At 35.9% G+C, this 22,093-nt stretch overlaps 1 protein-coding gene across 3 annotated transcripts in view; it reads right to left on the reverse strand.

The window, feature by feature from the left end:
• Positions 1 to 1,841: 1,841 nt before the first annotated feature.
• Positions 1,842 to 22,093, reverse strand: part of LOC5576056 (facilitated trehalose transporter Tret1) — a 55,600-nt gene continuing 35,348 nt past the window's right edge. For all 3 annotated transcript variants that reach the window (XM_021845961.1, XM_021845960.1, XM_021845962.1), the window contains 4 exons: positions 14,247 to 14,547; positions 13,619 to 13,810; positions 13,372 to 13,520; positions 1,842 to 3,352 (listed from right to left, as the gene is read on the reverse strand). In XM_021845961.1, the coding sequence (XP_021701653.1) occupies positions 2,420 to 3,352; positions 13,372 to 13,520; positions 13,619 to 13,810; positions 14,247 to 14,547 (1,575 nt within the window). In that variant the 3' untranslated portion in view covers positions 1,842 to 2,419. The remainder of the gene's footprint in view (positions 3,353 to 13,371; positions 13,521 to 13,618; positions 13,811 to 14,246; positions 14,548 to 22,093) is intronic.

Genomic DNA, 22,093 nt, shown 5'->3' on the forward strand with positions numbered 1-22,093 from the left:
AAGCAGACAAAACACGATGCTGTACATTTCAAGCGGTGTCGGTAACTCACCTTATTTTGCCCTAACCCAATTTTGCTAAATTGTTTTTAGAAGAAAAAACAATATAGGGGAAGACGGGGTAAGAGCGCCCGCCAGGGTAAGACGGACCACCTCCAGTTTGGCATGAAAATGGCGGTTTTCTTGAAAGTTCACCAAGCACTTTGCAAAAACACAAGATTTTTGACATTCCAAATCATTTTGCGTGATACCAATATTATTTTTTCAATGACAAATATCAAAAACAAAGTTTTTGATCGTAGCTACTGAATTTGATCTTATTTTAACAGATGCTCACTTAAGGATTTCGGAAGGGATTTTTTGTCAAAACATAACAAATTACCCGTCCATGCTTTAACATAAATGTGAAATATGCTTCAGTGAAGTGAAATATGAATTGTAAATATTTGACTTTGAAATAAGGCCCTTCTTGTGAAAATTGCGCAAGCGGGGTAAAACAGACCACTGTTGATGGGGTAAGACCGCCACCCCTAGTTTATACCAAATAAAATGTCTACTCCATTTTAAAAGTTGTAACTATGTTGAACATTACTAATTCAAGTAAAATAAAATCAATTTTGTTAAAAATACACACCAAATCCGCATACTTTTCCAAAATATGGGTGTTTAAAATAATGATAAGTATATATTTAAAGTTTTTTGAACTAATTAACCCTAAAAAATTCCATATCCATGTGATTCAATGGAGAATTCTTAAAACAATATCCTTTTTAGAATAACAGGGAACTGATATATTTTTTCGCAAAATTGTGAGCGAAAATCGAGGTGGTCGCTTTTACCCCGTGGGTGGGCGGTTTTACCCCGTCGCTAAAAATAATCGTGATAAGAAATCACTTTTTGAAGCTTCAGGAAATAAATATTTTTTTACAAATACAACACCTGTGATGTTTTTCGATCATGCCCAATGCTTTAAAAAACGACACGCTGCGTTGTAAAAGTATTTATTGATTCTTGATTTTGACATGTGAATTAAATTGCTTAGGCGGGCGGTCTTACCCCGTCTTTCCCTACCTATGATTCAATCTTGTCGTTGTCAATAGTAGTCAGCGTTTATTTAATTTCATTCAAGAAATTGTATGCTGTAGAGTGTGGAGGCGCTTGGTTGTCGGTAGGCAAAACATACGTAAGCGTAGCATACAGTGCTCAAGCTTGCAACGCAATTAGACTACATTTGGGCGCAGACACTTGATTTGAGTCGATATACTGCATCACATAATAAAGCAAGCGCGTGAGATGATCTGTTTTATTGGAACTAGTAGTAAAAGACGTAGTAGTAGTATGATTGAAAGGGGTAGGGATTTAAAAGTCCAGAAAAGGATCATCTTCATCTAAGCAAAGCCTCTAATGGAACCGATCATATGGTTTCTAATAATACCTTTAGAAGCTTGCACAAATGTCATACATTGAAACATTTTTGAAAACGTTCAACCTTTAATTGTTTAATTGTTACATAAAACAATAATGAACTTGCGGAAAATTTAGTGTATTTTTCATATACGAAACGTCTTGTGATCTGCCACGTAATTCTAGACCAACAATGTTCCTTCTAGTTTCTCGGAATTGGGGATTTACTGTGCAACCTAGTATCTAGTACAATTTTGAAATAATGATATTTCCATATCAAAGCATCAAGCTCGTTGAGTGCTACCGTTGATACGTTCGATTTCGTTGAAATTGGTAAAGTAACTTGTGAGACTTCTATAAGTTCGAGGGATATATTTGGCTTCAATTTATTTTTGGTTATTTGGGAAATTATGATATTTTTTCAGTTTAAAAAACAACGATTGTAAATTGTTTCATTTGTCTTTTATTTCGTACACTAAGCGTAAGATACCTGCATGCACCGCGCACCTGACGTGCATTTTTTGAAATAGTACGGGCCATAATATTAACTGGATTCTAAAATAGCACTATAACATATGTCTGTAACACAATCAATGATCATGATGGTAAGTATCTTTGCCACCTGAGCTGTATTATGGCAGTGTACTTATTTCTTGTGGATTTTCCTGCAAAAACATGTTCTATTGTTCTATTTTACCTAAACATATAGATAGATCTGTGGATTTGTTGTAAATACATGTCTGGGTGTGCAACAAGTTGTTCGATACCTACAATGTGTTTTTCTATCAAATCACTAAAATTTCTACTGGTTTACGATTTTTAATCCTGGCTAACACATGTCAATTTGTTTTACACAAAGTTTCCTAGCGCTCTGCGAATTATGTTCCTAAGATTACTGACATTCGGGTTTTCTAATTGTAGTTATTCGCTTACATTGTAAGTGTTACTTCATATCACAGTTCTTACTTATAATGGCATTGATAGGATGCCGGCTTGGAAGGTGCCCTTTGTATGGTTTTCAAACCTTAGAATCATGGTTCTGCTTAAGTTCGACCTCCCCAGCGTCCACCTGTCCCCGGAAGTAATTTTCAATTTCCTCCAAGGTCCGGCCCTTCGTTTCCGGTAGGAACATGTACACAAACCCAATGCCGATGACCGATACGATACCGAAAAATAGGAACACGTACTCGTTGCCCATGGCGTGCACCATGGCCGGGTAAACCTTGATGATGATGAACGACATGGTGTAGCCGGCAAAGATGGTCAATCCGGCAAGGAAGCCACGTGCTTTCGTTGGGAACATCTCGGCAATCATGGCGAATGGCAGCGTTAGGAAGCCCAGGGTAGCACAGAAGATAAATGCCACCAGCAGGAATGTTGGGACCCATTGCAACTCAGTACCCTTGACCGGATAGACGGTACAGGCGGCCAGTCCGAACATGCAAGTAGCCATTCCGAATCCGGAGAACAGTGCCGGTGGACGTCTGCCGAAGCTGTCTGAAATGTAGCTCATCAAGATAGTCGTCACAACACGGGTGAGACCCACGAAGACTGCACTCAGGAAGGGGTCGATGCTGACGCCAGCCTCAATAGAAAAGCGTGCGGCATACACGATGATGACGAAGATTCCGGTGAACTGTTGGAAGAAGAAGAATGTGCACATAATCGACAGAGGCTTGTAGACTTCCGGCTTGCGAAGCATGATAAGCTTGGAGCTGCTCGTTTGGTTGGCGCGGAAACGGGCAATGTTGTCGGCCAGGTTGTCTAGCTCTTCGTGGATTTTGGGATGGTTGTTTTCCTTGATGGCGCGAACCTTTTTCAGACATTTTTCCGCCTTGGGAAGCTTGTTCTTGGACACCAGCCAGCTGGGTGACTCTGGGATCGGGTACACCGACACGAGCGAGATGAGCGTGAAGATTCCGCACAGGATGCAAACGAAGCGCCAGTCGTCCTGAAAAGATGAAATGTGAGTATTAGTTTTAAAATTAAATAATAATAACAATAAAACAAATGTGGAGTAATGTCATAGAGCTAAAGTCTGTACCATCAGCGCACCAGTAGCCGATAATGCCTCTATTACCGCTCACTAGTGCTAACACTAATTTTTCGTTTGAAAATGCAAGCTTTTTTGCAAGGATATCATCTAATAACATTATCATCCTTCATTCAAAGTCGTCTGACATTATTTTCATTTCTTGAATTAATTCTTTATATGTGAAACATAAGACCCTGTGAGCGGTCATTGGCTCAGTAAGTATTTTTGTGTTTTCCAATATCCGCTCATCAGTGGCGCAACCAGGATTTGGCTCTAGGGGCGCATTGTTAACTTAAAGATAATGTTTTTTTTTGGAAGGGTAAAACGAAGGTAAACATTTCTACTAGAATTTTTTAAAATACTTCAAGATCAACTGTTAAAAAAACGGAACATCATTCGCAAACTCAAGTTTCTCTCATCCATCCTGGGCATATATTTTCATATGAAATAGTCAAAAGGAATCAGTTCTCGCGTTCAGTATCATAAGGGCGTATCTGCAGTGATCGATTTCTCTTCATCGATTTTCTCTTTTGGAAATTACTTATCCGGACGAATGGTTTTGACAGCTGTTTTTGATTTCATAGAAATTAGTCATTGTCTTCCGTCATGTAGCATCATAAAATGTTCCGAAAATTGATTGAGTTTCGTGTACTAAGCCAAAGAAAAAATCGACGAAGAGAAATCGATCACTGCAGATACGCCTGTATGATACTCAACGCGAGAGTTGTACCTGGTGAAATTTTCCAAAAAATATACGGGTTTCAAAGGGTTTCTTTACAAAAATTAGTGGGGATTTTTCATTTAGAAAATTAAGTGTTCAGCCAGATTACAATATTCTGATATCGATTGAAGCTACAGCCTTCGTAATTTGCTCGAAATTTCATCCAAGCTATATTTAGATGCACATAAATTCGCGTTTAATCACTCTTCGCCTGTGCTGTTTCTTAAGTTTAAGATGGATCGAAGCCAAAACACAAATTTTCAAAAGAACAAATCTAGAGAATCATAAAACGGATCAAGCTGAAAACTTCATCGATTGGTCACCACCAGTTAATGACCAACTGACCAAGTTTTGAGCCTGAACTGAACCACTGTCCGGTTCTCTAGATTTGTGCTCTAGAAAATTTGAGGTGCCCTTTTCAAATGATTGTCCAGAATTATATACATATTGAGCACTGCTCAACATAATAAATATTATTGTATAGGAGCAGCCGGATTGATGATGGGAACTTTTATTTCACATCATTAGGTGTTGAGTTACAGCTTAGTGAAAGCAGCAAAAGCGATAACTGACGAAATTTATTGAGCTAATATTTGCAGCTACGCGACGTTTGCGTTACAGCTGTATAAACGCTAATCGTTCTATTTTTTTATTTCCAATAACAGCCTGAGCATAGACTTAGAGTGGCTACTAAAAGATCCATAAGGTGGGGACGTGAATGTTTCTACGAGAGCACCGCAACTGGCAACCCTGTTCACACCAAACGAGATCAAGTTTACAAATCTTTTACGTCCGTCAAAGCAAGCTGTCATCTAAAAAAACACATAAAACGTGTCAGAAAGCTTTAATTGAGTGGTCATCTAGAAACATATTATTTCCTAGTAAGTTTGTGAATTTAATTCAAAAATCGTTACAATGCACTAAATTTATATGTTTTTTTTGAATTAATAATTGAAAATTAATAAAGTTAATCTGCAATTCGCACTGAATTCAATATATGCCTTTCTCGGCCTAATTACAAGAAGAGTTGCTACCTGTAGGTTAGAATCTTTGACAATCAAGTATGAATTCCTATTCACTCAAATAAATCTATCGTTTAGTAGCCAGCAAGCGATATCGGGTTGAAGATTTAAAAAGACAGTTAATTCGTTGCTTCAGAACACTAATTTGTAAGATATTTGTAATATTATATGAAAATTATTAGTTAATGTTCTCCTACCGTTCTAGCTTGAAGCTCTAAATAAATTTCTGCTGTCAAGAAGAGTGTTTGTCTATATAGTTCTACGAGAACAGTGAACATTTGCAATAGTCCTAACGATTCTCTGAACCCGTCTAGCGAAATCAGTGCGAAAGGATTCCAATAGTGAACAGGGATTCTCAAATTGTTTACATGAGAAACCACGAGGGGTATTAAACTTCTGCCAAGGAAGCCCCTTTGGTTCTCAAGGTGTTAAAAGGGTGCATAACGGATTTTCGGAGATTTACAGGGGTTTGTAGAAGTTTTCGTGTGTTTCGAAAACGATTTCGAAAAAGGAAATATCAGAAGTATCAGACTTCCAAAATATTCTCAGGGGATCCTCAGGGGATCTTCAAGAGCATCCTAGAGAGCGTTCCATGGGACTTTTCAAAATCCTGGGAAACCCCTCGGGGAATACTCGTAAATCGCTTTGGAGTTCTTGAAAACACAATATTTGATGTTTTTGGTACACTCACAAGTAGCTTTTGTGAACACTTTTTGTACTTTTAGAAACCCTCAGGATCTTCTAGAATAGAACATTTGTCTGAAACCTTCAAAAAAGTCCTTGCAAACTCCTGGGAACCCCCGAAAGCCTGTTTGTAATCATCGGAATCCTCTTCGGAATGCTTTAGAAGCTTTTAAGAACCTCTAAAACTGGGTCTCAACCACAGAAAACCTTTTGGACAGTTTGGGTACATAACTCTCGTTTTAGAACTGATTAAATTAAAGAACCCCACTGTAAGTTCGCAAACGGAGGTTGCAGGCGTTAATAAACAAAATCATCTTCATTAGGTTGAAGCAGTGATACTCGGAAGTTGGAGTATTTACAGTGTAATCTTGAGGATAATGCACTGGATAAAAGAGATATCTGATTTCTACTGAATGCATAATTACATGAGGATATTCAGCGGCATATTGGGGATAATGTGCGGGATCATGTGAAACATGCAGAAATCTGATCGGGATCGCAGAAGTGCATGGAAAATCTGCTGCATACTCCTGAGAATTCTCAGTGGAGATTCCTTGCTGAGTTCTGAGGACTACTACTAGAAAGGAGAAGGTATCGACCGTGATTGTTTAATTTTATTTTGTTTTATGGCTGTAGCGGTCATGCGACTCAAAGCTAAAGGGAGTCTACAGGGTGATTACTATTTCCTGTCAGTAAAATAAGTAATCATAGAAAAAAGATGGTTATATGAATTTTAATTACCAGTGCATATTCAGTTTTGTACATCTATAACATTTGTCTTCACTATACATAGATAACATATTTATTTTTTCACCTTAATTTCGAGCCACATTCGTTGTTTCAGAAGCATTACACTTAACACGCACGTTATTCAAAAGCATATATTTTAATCAAAAAAGACATATTTTTTCGCAAAAATTTTCCATAATCAGTCTTATGCTGTTTCTTAGTAAGTTTAAAAGATTGTGCTAACATGCTGCTTCAATCAGGGAAATTTTTCAACGGAGTTTAGTCAAAAATACATATCTGAGGAAAACGTGCGTGCCAGGTGTAACTAAAAACTATGGTAAATGAAAAAAGATTTAATCTTTACTTTGTCAAAACAAACTTTATAGATGTACAAAACAGGATGTACACTGGAAATTAAAACTCATACATACATCTTTTATCTACGATCATTTACTTTACTGACAGGAATTAGTAATCACCCTGTATAGAAGCAAATGATGGAAATGAATAGGTGGATAGGCGTCGCAAGGGAGCGACAAGATTGAAATTTAATTAGGTGGTGAAAATTGAGCAAGCCATTTTAAAGTCAGTAAGCATCGAAGCGTCCTGTATTTTGCCTAGCTTCTCTACTTTTCCAGTATCAAAAGAATTGATATACTGAAAAGTTAATTCAGGATAGGTAAGCTGATCAAGTCGTTAAAGCAAAACAGTCATAAGATAAAAATGATCGTTAATCTGAAACCAAAACGATCGATAGCCCGAAATAATCGTTAGGACGAAATGATCGTTAGGTCCGTTTAACTAAAAAAGCTCTTAAGCCAGTATGGCTGGAAGAAAAATATTGATTTTAACCCGAAAGGATCTATTCGCATAAACGATCATTAGATTTAAAGGGCTGACAGTCTGTCTAAAAGAAGTCCTAATACCCAAGTCCAAAACAAAAATCGTTTGGTAAAATAGCCAATAGAGCGAAGAGGTCTAGATTCTAAAGACAATGGTTATTATTACTACTCGCCCTTGGCTTGTTTGCCGATAAGTCTAGATACTAGGCTGTAAGCGATTGGTAAGGATTTATAGAGTTATTAGGCTAAACAATAACTTTTGAGCTTATAAAATTGCTCGATGGAATGTTATTAAGAAACTTGCCAGTCAACATTTTGAATCGTACAAATTTGATTATAGGTACATCCATTCATCAATATGAATATATTCTCTCGTATGATATGTATGGAAAGGCTGTATTAAAACAATGCACAATTCTTCCTCATTTGATTTCAAGGCACGATCGAAGCACGAAAAGAAAATATCCCGTCTGTTTCGGTCCATCGTCGGCAACGTTTTGCAAATTGTAACAAGCTTGATAAATAACAGCAGCAAACGAGAGATAGTTAGTAAAAACCTGGGAGTGAGAAATCGATACAAAATTTCTGTATACATGATAAAAGCACGTAATTCATTAAAACATATTTTTACATTTCATCAAGTTGACAGCAATCGGTTGAAAATCAATTCCTGCACATTCAAAAGCAATGTCACGATAGCACCTTTTATTTTGATTAATATAAAATATTGAAACACGTATCTTTCTACTCTTTTCCAATAAAAATAAAAATAAAATGCACAGAAAAACTTTGGCCATTTTTCCATGTTTGTCCGGAAATATCGTGCTCAACAAAAGAAAACCAGCGATTTTCCTCAAGCAGTGTCAACATATTTCAATATACAGTCAACAACGTCGACCCTCAGTAGGATCCGTTATAGTCGATTTATTATTAGTGTGCATGTTGCTTTGACAATACATGTACGAATCTGTTATAGCGTGCATTCAGTTTTTCAATTACTTTTTCTACACTGATTCTCATCCAAATAATTTTCATCAAAGTACCCTACAAAAACATCCGCAAATGGCAAAAGTTGTACTTTTTTCTTAACGATCAACGCTCCGTCATCGTAATCATCGTCATCATTGAAACTTCAAAAGCAGGTTTTCTGTTCAAAACTAAAAATTATTCGATGAAAATGTGTTCACTGTGTTTCGGTTGGAGAATAGAATACAGTGAACACATTTTCTTGTAAATTTACTTGATTTTGAACGAAAAAACTGCAATTATTATTTATCTACTGGAGGCATCACATTGCCGTTTTCGTGCACCAATAGTATAAAATTCATTTCCATTTTTTAATATTTAATTCTCAATGTCAATGCCTCAAGGTCAAATTGAAAATTGAAATGACACCAACAGTGGACGACACTGAATGTGTGCGTGTGCTGCACCCACTCTCTTTCTTGTCGCTCTCATAGTCAGATTAGCCTCGTGCTAGCGGAGTTTATTGTGGTTTTTATTCGTTTTCGCACTAATCGGGAATCATGTCATAATTATCACAGGTGATTATTATCCAGATTATTTTTAGCGACGGGGTAAAAGCGACCACCACGATTTTCGTAGAAAATTTGCGAGAAAATACGCACATTGTGATTCTAAGAAGAAAGATGTTTCATGAGTTCTACACTGTTTATCCTGCACTTTTTTTGGATTAAAAAATTATAACAAAATATGCAGATTTTGCTCGCATATAAAAAAATAATTTTACTTGAATAAATAAATAAATAAATTAAATAATTTTGATTATTCAAGTAAACCTAGTTGAAACTTATTGAATGGTTTAGACATTTTATTTGCTATAAATTAGGGGTCTTACTCCATCAGCAGTGGTCGGCTTTGACCCGCTTGCGCAATATTCATAACTAAAATCCGCATCTGCTTAATTTAGATCAAATTCAATATCGATGAGCAAAAACTTTATTTTTGATGTTTGTTATGACAATTTTTATGTAAATATTTTTATGTAAATATCAATGGTGAACTTTCAAGAAAACCGCCATTTTCATGCTAAACTGGGGACAACCTCCACCTCTTACTCCGGTGGGCGCTCTTATCCCGTCATCCTCTAGGTGTTTTATTTTACTGACATGATAAATAATCCTCAAACATTCGAGAGCAATATAATGTCCGCCAGGATTGGAGCTTGTTTGTTTTATCATGCACTGTTATCCCCCGATTAAATCAGAGCTGTAGCAAAAGATGATTAACAAGTTCTCGTGATGTTTTGCGGATCATGATTGCTACATAGAGCGATGAATGAGAGACACTTTTAATTTTCTCAGAATTCAATCCCTGATAGAGTGTCCATTTCCCAGCCATTTTGCTCATCCCGGGATTCGGGAAAAAAATCTATGCCTGTCTCGGGAAATCCCGGAATCCCGGGATTTATCATTTTTTTAAATTTTGGTTGAAATGGAAGTTCAAATTTGACAATACAATTGTTGAGTAATACAATGTTTTTAATGAAATAAACAGATACTGTAACTTTTCAAAATAATATGTTAATTATAACAAATCACATTTCAGATATTCTGATGAAGAAACCTAACAAACATCAAAACTTAGCTTGACTAATTACGGGTTTGCTATGGATTTTTTCAAATTCAACACATATAAATGGAAGTATGATAAAAACTTAAGTCATAATATTAAAGCAATTTGCTTCAAACATTTGAAAAGCCATAAACACTTTAGAGCAAAAGAAACGATCAAAGATCATTGAATACCTTGAAGATCATGCTAAAAGTTAATTACTGAAAATTATTTATTGAAGTTTACTGCCGTGAATCGCAAGTCAGTGGTAAGGCACCGCGGGGCAAGTGGGAACGAAAAAAACGATAGTTCAAACAAATTGTTCAATAAAATTTTCAAATGTCAAATTTTTCAAATCCAACAACACAATCACGTTTTGGCAACATATTTGCTGGTGTGTGCATGAAACTAATCGAATAATTACGAAATTGTGAAAACCTTGGAAGAAAGTTTTAGAATGAGCCAATGGACGCAGTTACCTCGCTAAGCGGGGCAAGTGGGACACATCCAGTTTTATGCGTCAATCCACATCAGTAAGTCAATCATTATAATAATAGGATTGATAAGTCAAAGATTTTTAAATTTAAGTACATATTTGATGTACATAAGGGATCAACCATAAAATACGTTACGTTTTAGGAAGAAACCCTTTATTTAATAATATGTCACCTCACATTTAATATTAACTGAAAATTCCTCAATAAAAATGTAAAGAGGAATTAAACATGTTCAAAATATATCTTTTATAAGTTGTTAATTAAAATGTACCACATAAACAATCAATAATTGAGGAAATTATAAATATGTTTTGTTATTATTTATATGCATAGCAGAAAACCACCTTATGGGATGGAATTGTTTTCCATCACTACTTAATTTGGTACAAATAACAAATAAAGTTCAAATAACATAAAAAAGTAATCTTTCTCATGATGCATTTCAAATTTCAGCTGTTTGTTTGTTCAATTTTGAAGTCGTATTTCAAAAATAAAAAAAATAATTAAAAATTAAAGAATCATAATACTTTTCTTCTCCCTTTTATGCAATTACGTAATTTGAGGTTGATCTTTTTTGATAAAAATAATTTGTTTGAATGTTTTAGTGCTACTCTCTAGCAAAATGTATGAAACGTGTACGAAAAGTTTTGATTCTGGTTTTTGTTTTGATAGGTCCCACTTACCCCAGGTACAAATATATTTTGGGGTAAGATAGACCATCGAAAATTTCATATGAAATGAAAACAAAATACTTGTTTATCGTTAGCAGCTTGTAATAATACTAAAAATTATAGCTTACTGATGGAAATTCGATTTAAAGCACATTTATTTTTTGCGAGTCAATGCAAGACGTGAACCGTGTCACAATTTGTCATGCAAGTTGAAAATGGCGCTGAACTGACAAATGTTACATGAACCACATGGTAATAAAAATAACAATATGTTTAGTACTAAATACATTCATTGTCATTGTATCTTCAACTTTCTAGAAGAATACCCCCATGAAAAACTTTTCCTAGTTGAGCTATGACGAAACGCCCCACTTACCCCGGATTCTCACTTGCCCCGGGGTACGTTAACTACATTTTGGTCAAAATTGAGTTGATATCAGCTTTCATTATATCTTCTAATAATCTTTCACAAACAAGAAATCACTTTTTGTTCAGTAAAATTTGGAAAGAACATCAAGTCGAATTGTCCCATAATGAAAAGTAAATGCATGTCAGTCCCACTGCAGATTTCCACATCGTGTACACAAAAATGAATCGTTATTTGGTCATCTCGAAACATGTTCCAATCTCCTGGATTTTTTAGAATATTTGTATGGAAAACGAGATTGAAAGCTTCTCAGTCAATTTTCTCAACGCCTACTTTTAACAGATGGTACCGACTTGCGATTTGCGGCAGTTTAGGTGTACTTTAAAATTTGTTATCTCAGCATAAGCTTATAAAAATGGCTAATGTTGAAAAGATCGGTCAGTCACAGAACTCGACCATCTTCGATTTGGATTAGATTTTGCACATGTTTTTGGTATGGTAGAATAAGTGTTTTCCATAGAAAAATTGATCATTTTGACTCAAGTGTAACTTTTGAAAATGGCCTATAAATTTTTGCATGCAACTTATTTGAAAAATTCTTACTCCGAAACTGTTGATTTTAGAGAAAAAATTTCTATGAAGAAGTTGTAGTGAACCGTTTGGACTATAAGAAAAAAATATACACTGAAAAAATATTTTATTTATTTTCATAGAAAAATCAAAAATAAAACTTGAATTTTAAATTACACAAAATCCCCATTTTGAATATGTTTTAAATTTTCACCATAGAATCTTGATAGTAAAAATATGTTTAGGACAAAGTTTCATGATGGAGACATTTTTAATAAAAAAATGTTTTTCTAAGAACAACTTTTTGTCGATTTTTAAAATTTTGATTTTTGTCAAAATAAATACGTTCTGATGATACAGCAAGCATCTTGAAATGATTCTAAGCCATAATGATTTTATGAATAATTTTTCTAGAAGCAGCCATTTTCGAATTATATCGAGTTTAATGCGAAAAATATTGCTTAAATATTAAAAAAGGCCATTTTCATATTATATTTTTCAAATAAGTTGCTTGCAAAAATGTATTGGCCATTTTCAAAAGTTTCACTTGAGCCAAAATGATCAATTTATCTATGGAAAACACTTATTCTACCATACCAAAAACATGTACAAAATTTAATCCAAATCGAAGACTATCGAGCACGACTTTTGTTTTTTTTTCGACTCATTCTGGATGGAATTCATCTTAAAACTTTGCAACTAGACAAATAAAAATATATGTTTCTTACTTGATAAATGGATCTTTTCATGAAAATAGTCACTTGTATATTCTCTTTTTCATTATGTTTCTCTACTTTATCAAAGAAGGTTGATAGTGAGGAAAAATGCCATTGTTTTTCATTGAAATTTAGTGGTTTTCATCACGTACATTTTGTTTTCTACGTACATTTCGGGAATCCCGGGATTCCCGGGATATCAGAAATAAAATCCCGGGAAACGGGAAATCCCGAAATTTGTCAAATCCCGGGATATTTTGTCCCGGGATGTCCCGGGATGGACACTCTAATCCCTGACTATATATCCACTAAAGTGGAGGTCATTTACGCATCGACACAACTTTGCTAGGTTTTCTGTTATCGGGACGGCGTTCAAACTAACAGCATTGTGTTTCATGGCATCTGTTTCTTTTACAAGTTTTTGGTTCAACCTAATTACTCTATCAGTTTATCCGCATTTAGCCCAAACGACATTCGTCTGAACGGCCTGCTTCCGATTTTCTGAATCAACCTTGACCATATTTTTCAAAGTAAACACTTACCTTAAACAGATATCCCAACGTGTAAACCGCCAGCATTCCGATGCCGGTGCAGAGCGCTGTCAGCAGCGTTAGTCGACCTCGGAGATTAGGGTGCGATATCTCCGCAGCATACACCGAAGCGGGCGAACTCGAAAGCCCAATCGCGAGACCTACAAACGGAAACATTGATTAGATTCCCATTTAGCACCCAATTGTGAAGTCATATAAAACCTTCACTTTGATAAGCGTTTGCCACTTGAGAACTTACCTATAATCACTCGGGCAACCATCAGCTCTACAAACAGTAGCATTTCGTCCGTTTTGCTGGCAAAGGCCATGATGCCCCACGAGACCACGGAGATCACGTTGATGAAATACAGTGTCTTTTTCCGACCGATTTTGTCCAGTAGGAAACCGGCCAGTAGTCCACCGAACGGACACAGAATCGATGTCACCGATGCTGTTTTGGCGATACAAGAGGAAAACATACAGATAAAATGTATCACTTATCATTGAACAAACGAACAAATCGTAAAATTTGCCCGGAATCGTGCCAATGGGCCATCAATCAAAGCTAAATCGAAGTTTGTCGCCTGGCATGCACCCGTCTATCGGCCCCCTTTTGCAAACGACACACATAGGAGTTGCATGGCTATTTCACGGTCAAAATGTGTAAAGACGCTTAGATGGACTGTTATAATTTTTTAAAGCAAGATTATTTAAATTTTATTTAGTTTTTGTTATTATATTTATTTTATTCATTAGATTTATTTAAAAATCTACTTCAAATTTAGACTTTGGGCTAGGAATTAGGCTGTGTTACTCCAATGTGCGACGTCGCGTCAATAAGCTCATTTTAGAGAGATTATCTTGAATTTCAAGTCATAGATACTTACCGAACCAGGAGGCCTGATTCTCGGTCAACATGACGGAGCTGGTCGAGTTAGTGAGTTCGATCATGGCAATCGAAGGGAATCCCAGCCCCATTCCGGACGAGATGATGGTGATGTTGGCGACGATGGCCATCGTGACCTGCATGATGGCCGCCTTACGGGTCAGTGGGTTTCCATTGCTGTCCGAGTTGAGACTCTCGGTGCTGGATTTAAGCGGTTTGGCAGACAGTTTGTCGTCCTGGGCCGTGGTCGTCGTTATCGTCGGGGGCTCCGGATTGTCTGCCGGGTTTGCCATCGCTACCATCTGTAGATAGGAAAGAGAGGGGAAATGGCATGAGCAATTTGTTGAACAGATTTAAGCGCTCTAAATTGATTACAAAGGATTCCAGAATAATATGACGACTACCTAAATGATGGTGACTAAAATTAGACTGTATTTTCACATTAGGCCAAGATTTTCAAGAATACAGGCGGTGAACAAGCTTGAATCGAGTTACTACTGTAATAAACATAAATAATCAACCCTTGTGATTTCTATGGTCTGTAACATGTAATTGTAGGTAATTGGAATAATTCCGCATGAAACCGTCAAAACAAGAATAATGTTGCTTACAACCTGCGGCTATATATGAAAATTTAAATTATGATCGTCGTCTGAAAATCAAATTTGGTATATTTATAGCTGACATTGATGTAGATCGTCAAAGCGATGTCCAAGGTACTTCCTCAACACCAAAAACGCATCGTAAATTGCTGCCCTAACGAGTAAACACATTTTCCTTGGCGGTTTGATTCGATTGAAATGATCTGGTTATAGCTGTCCGAGTGAAATTCAATGGGTGCTTATACGCCAATGATTTGTGATAACGATTGCTCGATTCGATGAATCTCCCGAACATTCCCAAACAAAACAAAAGTCCGCACTTAATCGTTACCATTATTCATGGCGTCCGACTATTTCCAGAAAACCTACACAATTCCACTCGATTGTCGTTCTAGAATTCCACTCATCAAAAATCACTTTGACGAAAGCTATTAACGGACAGCATTTGGAACGGAATAAGTACCTCCAGCCAGATGCGACATTCCGTAGCATGGGTTTATTTTTATCGCCCGACACATCAAGATGTCCCTAGTGGCAACAAGCTAAGTCTCAGCCATCAGACTCCGTGTATAGAGTAAGGTGGGGCAAAAGTTTAACCTTAATGGAATAACCAACATTTTCAGAAAAAGTATAACAGTTGAATTGAACACAGAACACAGAGAGGAATTTCTCAAAATTTGAGTGTTTTTCCATTCTTGATTGATATATTCAACGAATGTTATCAGTTGGCATATTTTCCTGACAAATGGAAAAATGCTAAAGCTGTTCCAACTCCGAAAGCGAAAAAAAACCGTGCACAAGCTTCCAGCTATCGTCCAATCAGCTTGCTTTTCTCCATCAGTAAACTTTTTGAAAAGGTCGTTTTGAACAGAATGATGGTCCACATCCATTCCATTTTTGCCAATGAACAGTTTAGATTCCAACATGGACATTCGACCAACTTTTACGTGTAACAAATTTGAATTGAAAATTTGAACAAATTCCAACAAATCTGATCGCTTTTCTACTGCTATTACTCTTCAAGATACAGAAAAAGCATTCGACAGTGTTTCACAAACAGGCTTGATGATAAAATAATAAAAAAATCCACCATATCTTGTTAGAATAATTCAAAGTTATCTGTCAAATCGTGCACTTCAGGATAATTCTCAGAGCTCTAGGTCTGAAAGGCTTTCTTACAGGATGTTCCTTGGTGTTCCTCAAGGCAGCATTTTGAGACCAATATTATACATTATTTTCATAGCTGACTCCCTTGAAATACCCTAGGGATGTCAAATTTTGTTTTTTGGGAATGATACAGGCCTCTGCGCCAAAAGACGAAGACATATTAAAAGTTTGGATGATTTCTCTTCATACTTTCAAAAAAGGAAGATTTTTTTGAATGATTCCAAAACTCAATTTATAAAATTCTAACTCAAAAGCTCTTTATTTGAAACCTTGAATTAGACATGTTGTCACGATGAGAGGGGTTCGAATATATTGGTCAAATGAAATTAAGTATCAAAAGCTTTTGCTAGATATAAGGTTAACTTTCAAAATTCACATTGAGGGCATTCAAGCCAAATATAACAAATATGAGGCCTTCCTTAGCCGAGTGGTTAGAATCTGCGGCTACAATGCAAAGTCATGCTGAAGGTGTCTGGGTTCGATTCCCGGTCGGTTAAGGATCTTTTCGTAATGGAAATTGCCTTGACTTCTCTGGGCATAGAGTATCATCACACACCTGCCACACGATATACAAATGCAAAAATGGCAATTTTGGCAACGAAAGTTCTCAGTTAAAAACTGTGGAAGTGCTCATGAGAACACTAAGCTGAGAATCTGGCTCTGTCGCAGGGGGACGTGATGCCAATAATAAGAAGATAACAAATATGTAAAATATCTCTATCACTTATTAACAGAAAATCTAAACTTTTGATTTTCGAACAAATTTTCAGTCAAAATGTTCACCCATTTTGCCGTATAACAGTATTAAAATTGATTGCCTTAAACGATTTTTTGTCCCATCGCTAACACTCGATACTTGTCTGGCAGGAATAACTTTTAGTAATGTTTTTTTTTATCAGAAATTGGTTGTCCCGGTAAACGTTGTATCGCCAAGCAGTAGGCTGTGAAGTAGGCCATACAAAAATGGCTTACCAAATTTCAGTCTATTTCAACCTGATTAAATCAAATGTTGTACCCATTGTTTTTTTTTTCTTGATGATTTTCACCAGACTTACAAACACGTTACATTTCTTGTCGAATCCAACAGTTAAAGAACAACGTCGATCCGTTGACCCGTTCTCAAACCATTTATCAGTTTTTTTTTAACTAAATCAAAATTTAAAATTTTGATACCATTTCCTGCGTGTCCAGGCATATTCCGCTTAATTTAACAATGATAAATACGTTATAGGTAATTTACAAGTTTTGTTTTGCGAGATAATGGGTTTGTTATAATGAAAAGCGCACAACTTCAATATACTTGTACATTTACTCTAAAACATAATCTACAGAGATTACATCATTTATGCATGAATAAAAAAATCGAACATGTAGCACATACTTCCAAAAAATCAGGTGATGTACGTCTTTTGGGATTCACATAAAACAAGCGAGCCAAATGACGTAAATTTGTGTCGAATTTTAACTACGTTAGTGTCTAATTTTGGAAATTTTGATCGCAGTTCCATCGTGTTCGTGTCCTTTAAAATGTAAATTACAATTTTTATTCAACACATCTCAAAGGAACATTTTTGTGCCATACTTACATCATGTGCCATTCAGTCATAAACAGAATTACGTCCACAGTAATTTTCGTTATTTTTAAGAATAATATCAAGGAAATTCCAAATGTGTTGCATATTTACACTAGAAACGTATTTTTTGACGTTTTGTAGTGTAAATTTGCATGATTTTAGGATGTTTTACATTCACAATTCTTACTGTGTGGTTTTCGTCTAAGCCAACGCTCTGTGTTTAACGATTCTTTGGTTTCTAGCTTGAGATCTGTATCTCATGAAGAGATCTTAAGATTACCAGCAACCACATTAGGTTTTAGCAACCACATTCAAGGTGTGCTATTTCAATACGTGTTCTTTCTGGTTGGAATTCTTCGAAAAAAAATCGAAATTCATGGAATCAGAAGCGGGATAACTCCAAATAACATCCCTTTGGAAAAAAATAGTCTTTAAATTTTCTCGGGAAATCCTTTATGAAATGCAACATTTGGCTAATCAAAAAGTTTGTTCAGAGATTCCTGTTATAACTTCTCGGAGACTTTTTTTGGACATTCTTTCAGAAATTCCATTTTTTTTTTTTTGGAATCAATACAGAATTCACACCAAATCAAGAATTTAACAGAGAACGTTTCCAAGCATTGCCCAAGGATTCCCCGAGAAATTGCTCTAAGAATTCTTCCAGTAAATTCTTTTGAATGAGTTAAAGATATTATGTTAGGAAGTTCACTAGGAATACTGATTGAGCTTCTTAAGTAAACTTTAAAAATTCTTCAGATAAAAATAATTAGTTTGGGTTTTTTTTAGCATTCTTTCTCGAATCATTCTAGTTGTTATTACATGTATCACATGAAAGAGATCTTTCAACGATTCCAGCAGGAATTTCATGAGCTTGAGCTTGAGCTTGAGCAGTATCGCCAGATCAGCTGCACTCTCACAAGGAACCAACCAGATGACTGCTTGGGATTAAAAGACACCCTCAAGTTTATAAGTGCTGGTGATCTTCTATTTTAGGCAACAATGGCGCCTGCCTCGTCAGAATGCAGATTGTGGACCAATTAAGGGGAAAGGGGAGGATTGATGATGCATTAAACTGGCTCCCACAGTAGACCGTATATACCAATGCGTCTACGCCAGTTCATGTGGGAGGGTGAAGGGTTGGTATCATTGTTATGGCAGAGAGGCTTGCTGTTCGGTTAGTAGACTGCCTATGTATCAGACGTAAGGAAAGGCGTGATATAATTATGGAATAATGGAAGCGTAGTGAAACGGGGCCCAAATAGCCGTAGCGGTTAACGCGCAGCTATTCAGGATGACCATGCTGAGGGTCGTGGGTTCGAATCCCACTGGTCGAGGATCTTTTCGTAAAGGAAATTTTCTCGATTCCCAGGGCATAGAGTATCTTCGTACCTGCCACACGATATACACATGCAAAAACGGTCAATCGGCAAAGATAGCTCTCAGTTAAAAACTGTGGAAGTGCTCTGAGAAGCAGGCTTTGTCCCAGTTGGGACGTAACGCCAAAAAGAAGAAGAAGAAGTGAAACGGTGTTGCCCATCTCGGGATCTAGCAAATGCTATAAACTGTGATAGATCAACTCTCGCGTAACAATTCAAAAGGGCCAATCCTCAGATCGTTGATTCTGAGAAAATTTGATTTGAATATTGTTCACCACATTTTCAATTCCTATTTCTCAGTATTCAATTCAATCATTGTGATTTATTGCTCGTTGAATGACGATTTACTATTACTACACGTTAACAATCGAATTTATTCTGAAAATTGCCAAAAAGGGGTGAAAAATGATAAGTTTAAATGCTTGGCCTATTTTCGATTTTCAACAAGGTATGGACCTTTTTTATTGGCCAAATTGAATTGTATTAGCGTACTCGACCCAGGGCTACGCCCTTTTGGTTTTCAATGAATGAGCAAGAGAGAGTCAGACAGTTTGCGAAATTTTCCGATTGTAGGCCCTCTTGATGGAGAGAGAACCGATCATTGGACGTTTCGAGCAGGGGCCAATGAATAATTTGGAAAAAAGCGGTTATTGTCTGTTTTGAAAATCGAGTTTATAACGGTATGTTTTATGATTATCTTGCCAATGTTTGCATAGCTTGTGGGTGTTGGGAGATTCTATCAAACGGTATCAAAACCCGATTTGTTTACAATTTGATCATTGGCTCTTTAGAATTGTTACGCGGGAACTGTGATATATTGAGAGTGGAATACAGTAGCAAGTGAAATATGCATCTTCAAAGTACGAGGAAAGGGATGGGTGGGAATGATCTATGAAGCAGAAGTGGTAGCGGTTCAACCAAAAATGAAACTTCTTCCAAAGATCTTAGTTATTCGAAGGTTATATCTACAATCCTCTATGGATCTTGCGAGGAATCTGCCAAAAATCTGTCATGAAACTCAAAAGGATTTTGCCAAGTATATGTTTAGATATGATGAGGGATTACTCCACATATTTGACTGGATTTTCTTCTGAGATTCCTCGCTAGTTTGCACTATATATTTTTCTTTAGATTCTTCGAAGAATTTCTTCAATTACCATTCCAACAATTTATTTCATAAAACGTTCCTGGGAGTAGCTCGAGTCTTTCATAGATCCTTCAGCAATTTCTCAAAATATTCTTCAAAAAATGATCCTGATATTTTTGTCGGGATTTTGCTCTCAATGACGTTCAAAGATCCCTTAAAAATCAATTTTCTCTAAATTTTCTCTGGAAATCCTTAGTGAAGTGCGACTTTTGACTATTGAAAAAAAAAAAAATGTTCAGATAATCCTCTAGTCCTCCTGTAGTCTACTTATGCTTGACGAAATAAATAAAAAATAAATAAAACTCCATTTGGAGTCAATACAGAATTTACGCCAAATCGAATTTATCAGAAAATATTTCCAAGCATTAAGGTAAGTGGATACAGAAAAATTAAGAGTCAACTTCATTGTTATGTACAGCTAACGTGAATAATGTAATTAAAACTTTTTTTCTGTGGATAACCAAAAAGGGACTAATATACAGTTAACTCCCCTTGGAGAACCATAGTAAAAGTTGGCTTTCATGGCTAGCTCGATGGTCCTTTGGAACGCAGTTGCACTGCTTTTGTGTTCTGTAACTCAATACCTCCCTAACTCGATGGTCCCTTCAATATCGAGTAAGGGAGAGATGACTGTACTTCAAATCGTTATTTATTTTGATTTTTCTGATTGTTATGTATTGAGTATGAGGGACTTGAAAATTTGCTCCAAATGATCCACTTGCCCCACCATGGCTCTTTTGCAACTCAGCATAGATAAACCACGGAAAGTTTTGTTAGAGTTTTGCAAAATTAATTCTTTCATTTTTTTATACCAGAAAGATTAAAAAAACTTTTAGGTGGATTAATTTAAATTTTCTATGTTCAATTTGACGAATTTAAGCTAGGAATGAAACAAGATGAAGGAAAACAACACATCTAAAAATTAAAATTTATTCTAATTCTCGTAAGCAGTCTGCCAATTAGTGATAATACTACTTGATCCACTTACCCCACCCCATTAAAAAGTAGGGGTAAGTGTACCATGTCCAACATCTCTGTACTTATTTATGAAAATTACATATTTTTCATCGTGATTCATTAAATTAGAACTGAAATGCTCACAAGGTGTTGAAAAAACTAATAGTATTCGATTTTGGACAAAGATACAATGGATTTTTGATTGATGGATAACAATTTTCGAATTAATTTATTTTTGCATCTAACGAGTTTGCTTGTGTTAGTGTACGTGTAATACCAGTTTTACAATAGTATCAGTATGGGCGTTAGAATATAACCTAAAACGAAGCACTAATGTGAAAACATTCAACATATTCAACATATTTCTGCTTAATTTGGACAAATGATCCACTTACCTCACTGATACACTTCCCCCACTGTACCTTACCTAATACCCAAGGATTCCTTTAAAAAATACTATCTCTCTTTTTTTATAAATTGCTTTGAGAAGTTTTAAGATATTATTTTAGAAATTTCTCCAGGAATACTGATTGGGCTTCTTCAAGAAAGTTTGAAAAATTCTTCAGATAAAATTGATTAGTTTGGGAATCCAAGCATTTCTTCTCGGTTTATTCTAGGAATTACTCAAGCTATCACATACAATAGACCTTACCTTCTCTGTGGTTCCATCAAAGGGTTTTCGATGAATTTTGTCAAGAAATTCTCAAGTACAGTTTGAAAGATATTTTGAAAAGTTCCGCAAGAATTCTTATGCAAATTTACGGAACTTGGAAATTTCCAAGAGTTCCAATAATTTGACCAAAAGTACCAGAATTGCTATGTTATGATTTGTAAACAGAAGTTTTTCCAAGGATATATCAAAAAATAGTTTAAAAAAAGTTGAAATAGATTTTTTTGAAGTTCGTCCAATGCTTCCTTCGGGATTGTTTGATTTAATCTCTAAGAACACTACACATCAATCTCAAAGCATGAGTAGCGACCTCCGAAGCTAACTTCCAGTAGCTTTGTAGTAAATACTATATTCA

Source organism: Aedes aegypti, chromosome 2, assembly GCF_002204515.2.
Source record: "Aedes aegypti strain LVP_AGWG chromosome 2, AaegL5.0 Primary Assembly, whole genome shotgun sequence".
NCBI lineage: Eukaryota > Metazoa > Arthropoda > Insecta > Diptera > Culicidae > Aedes > Aedes aegypti.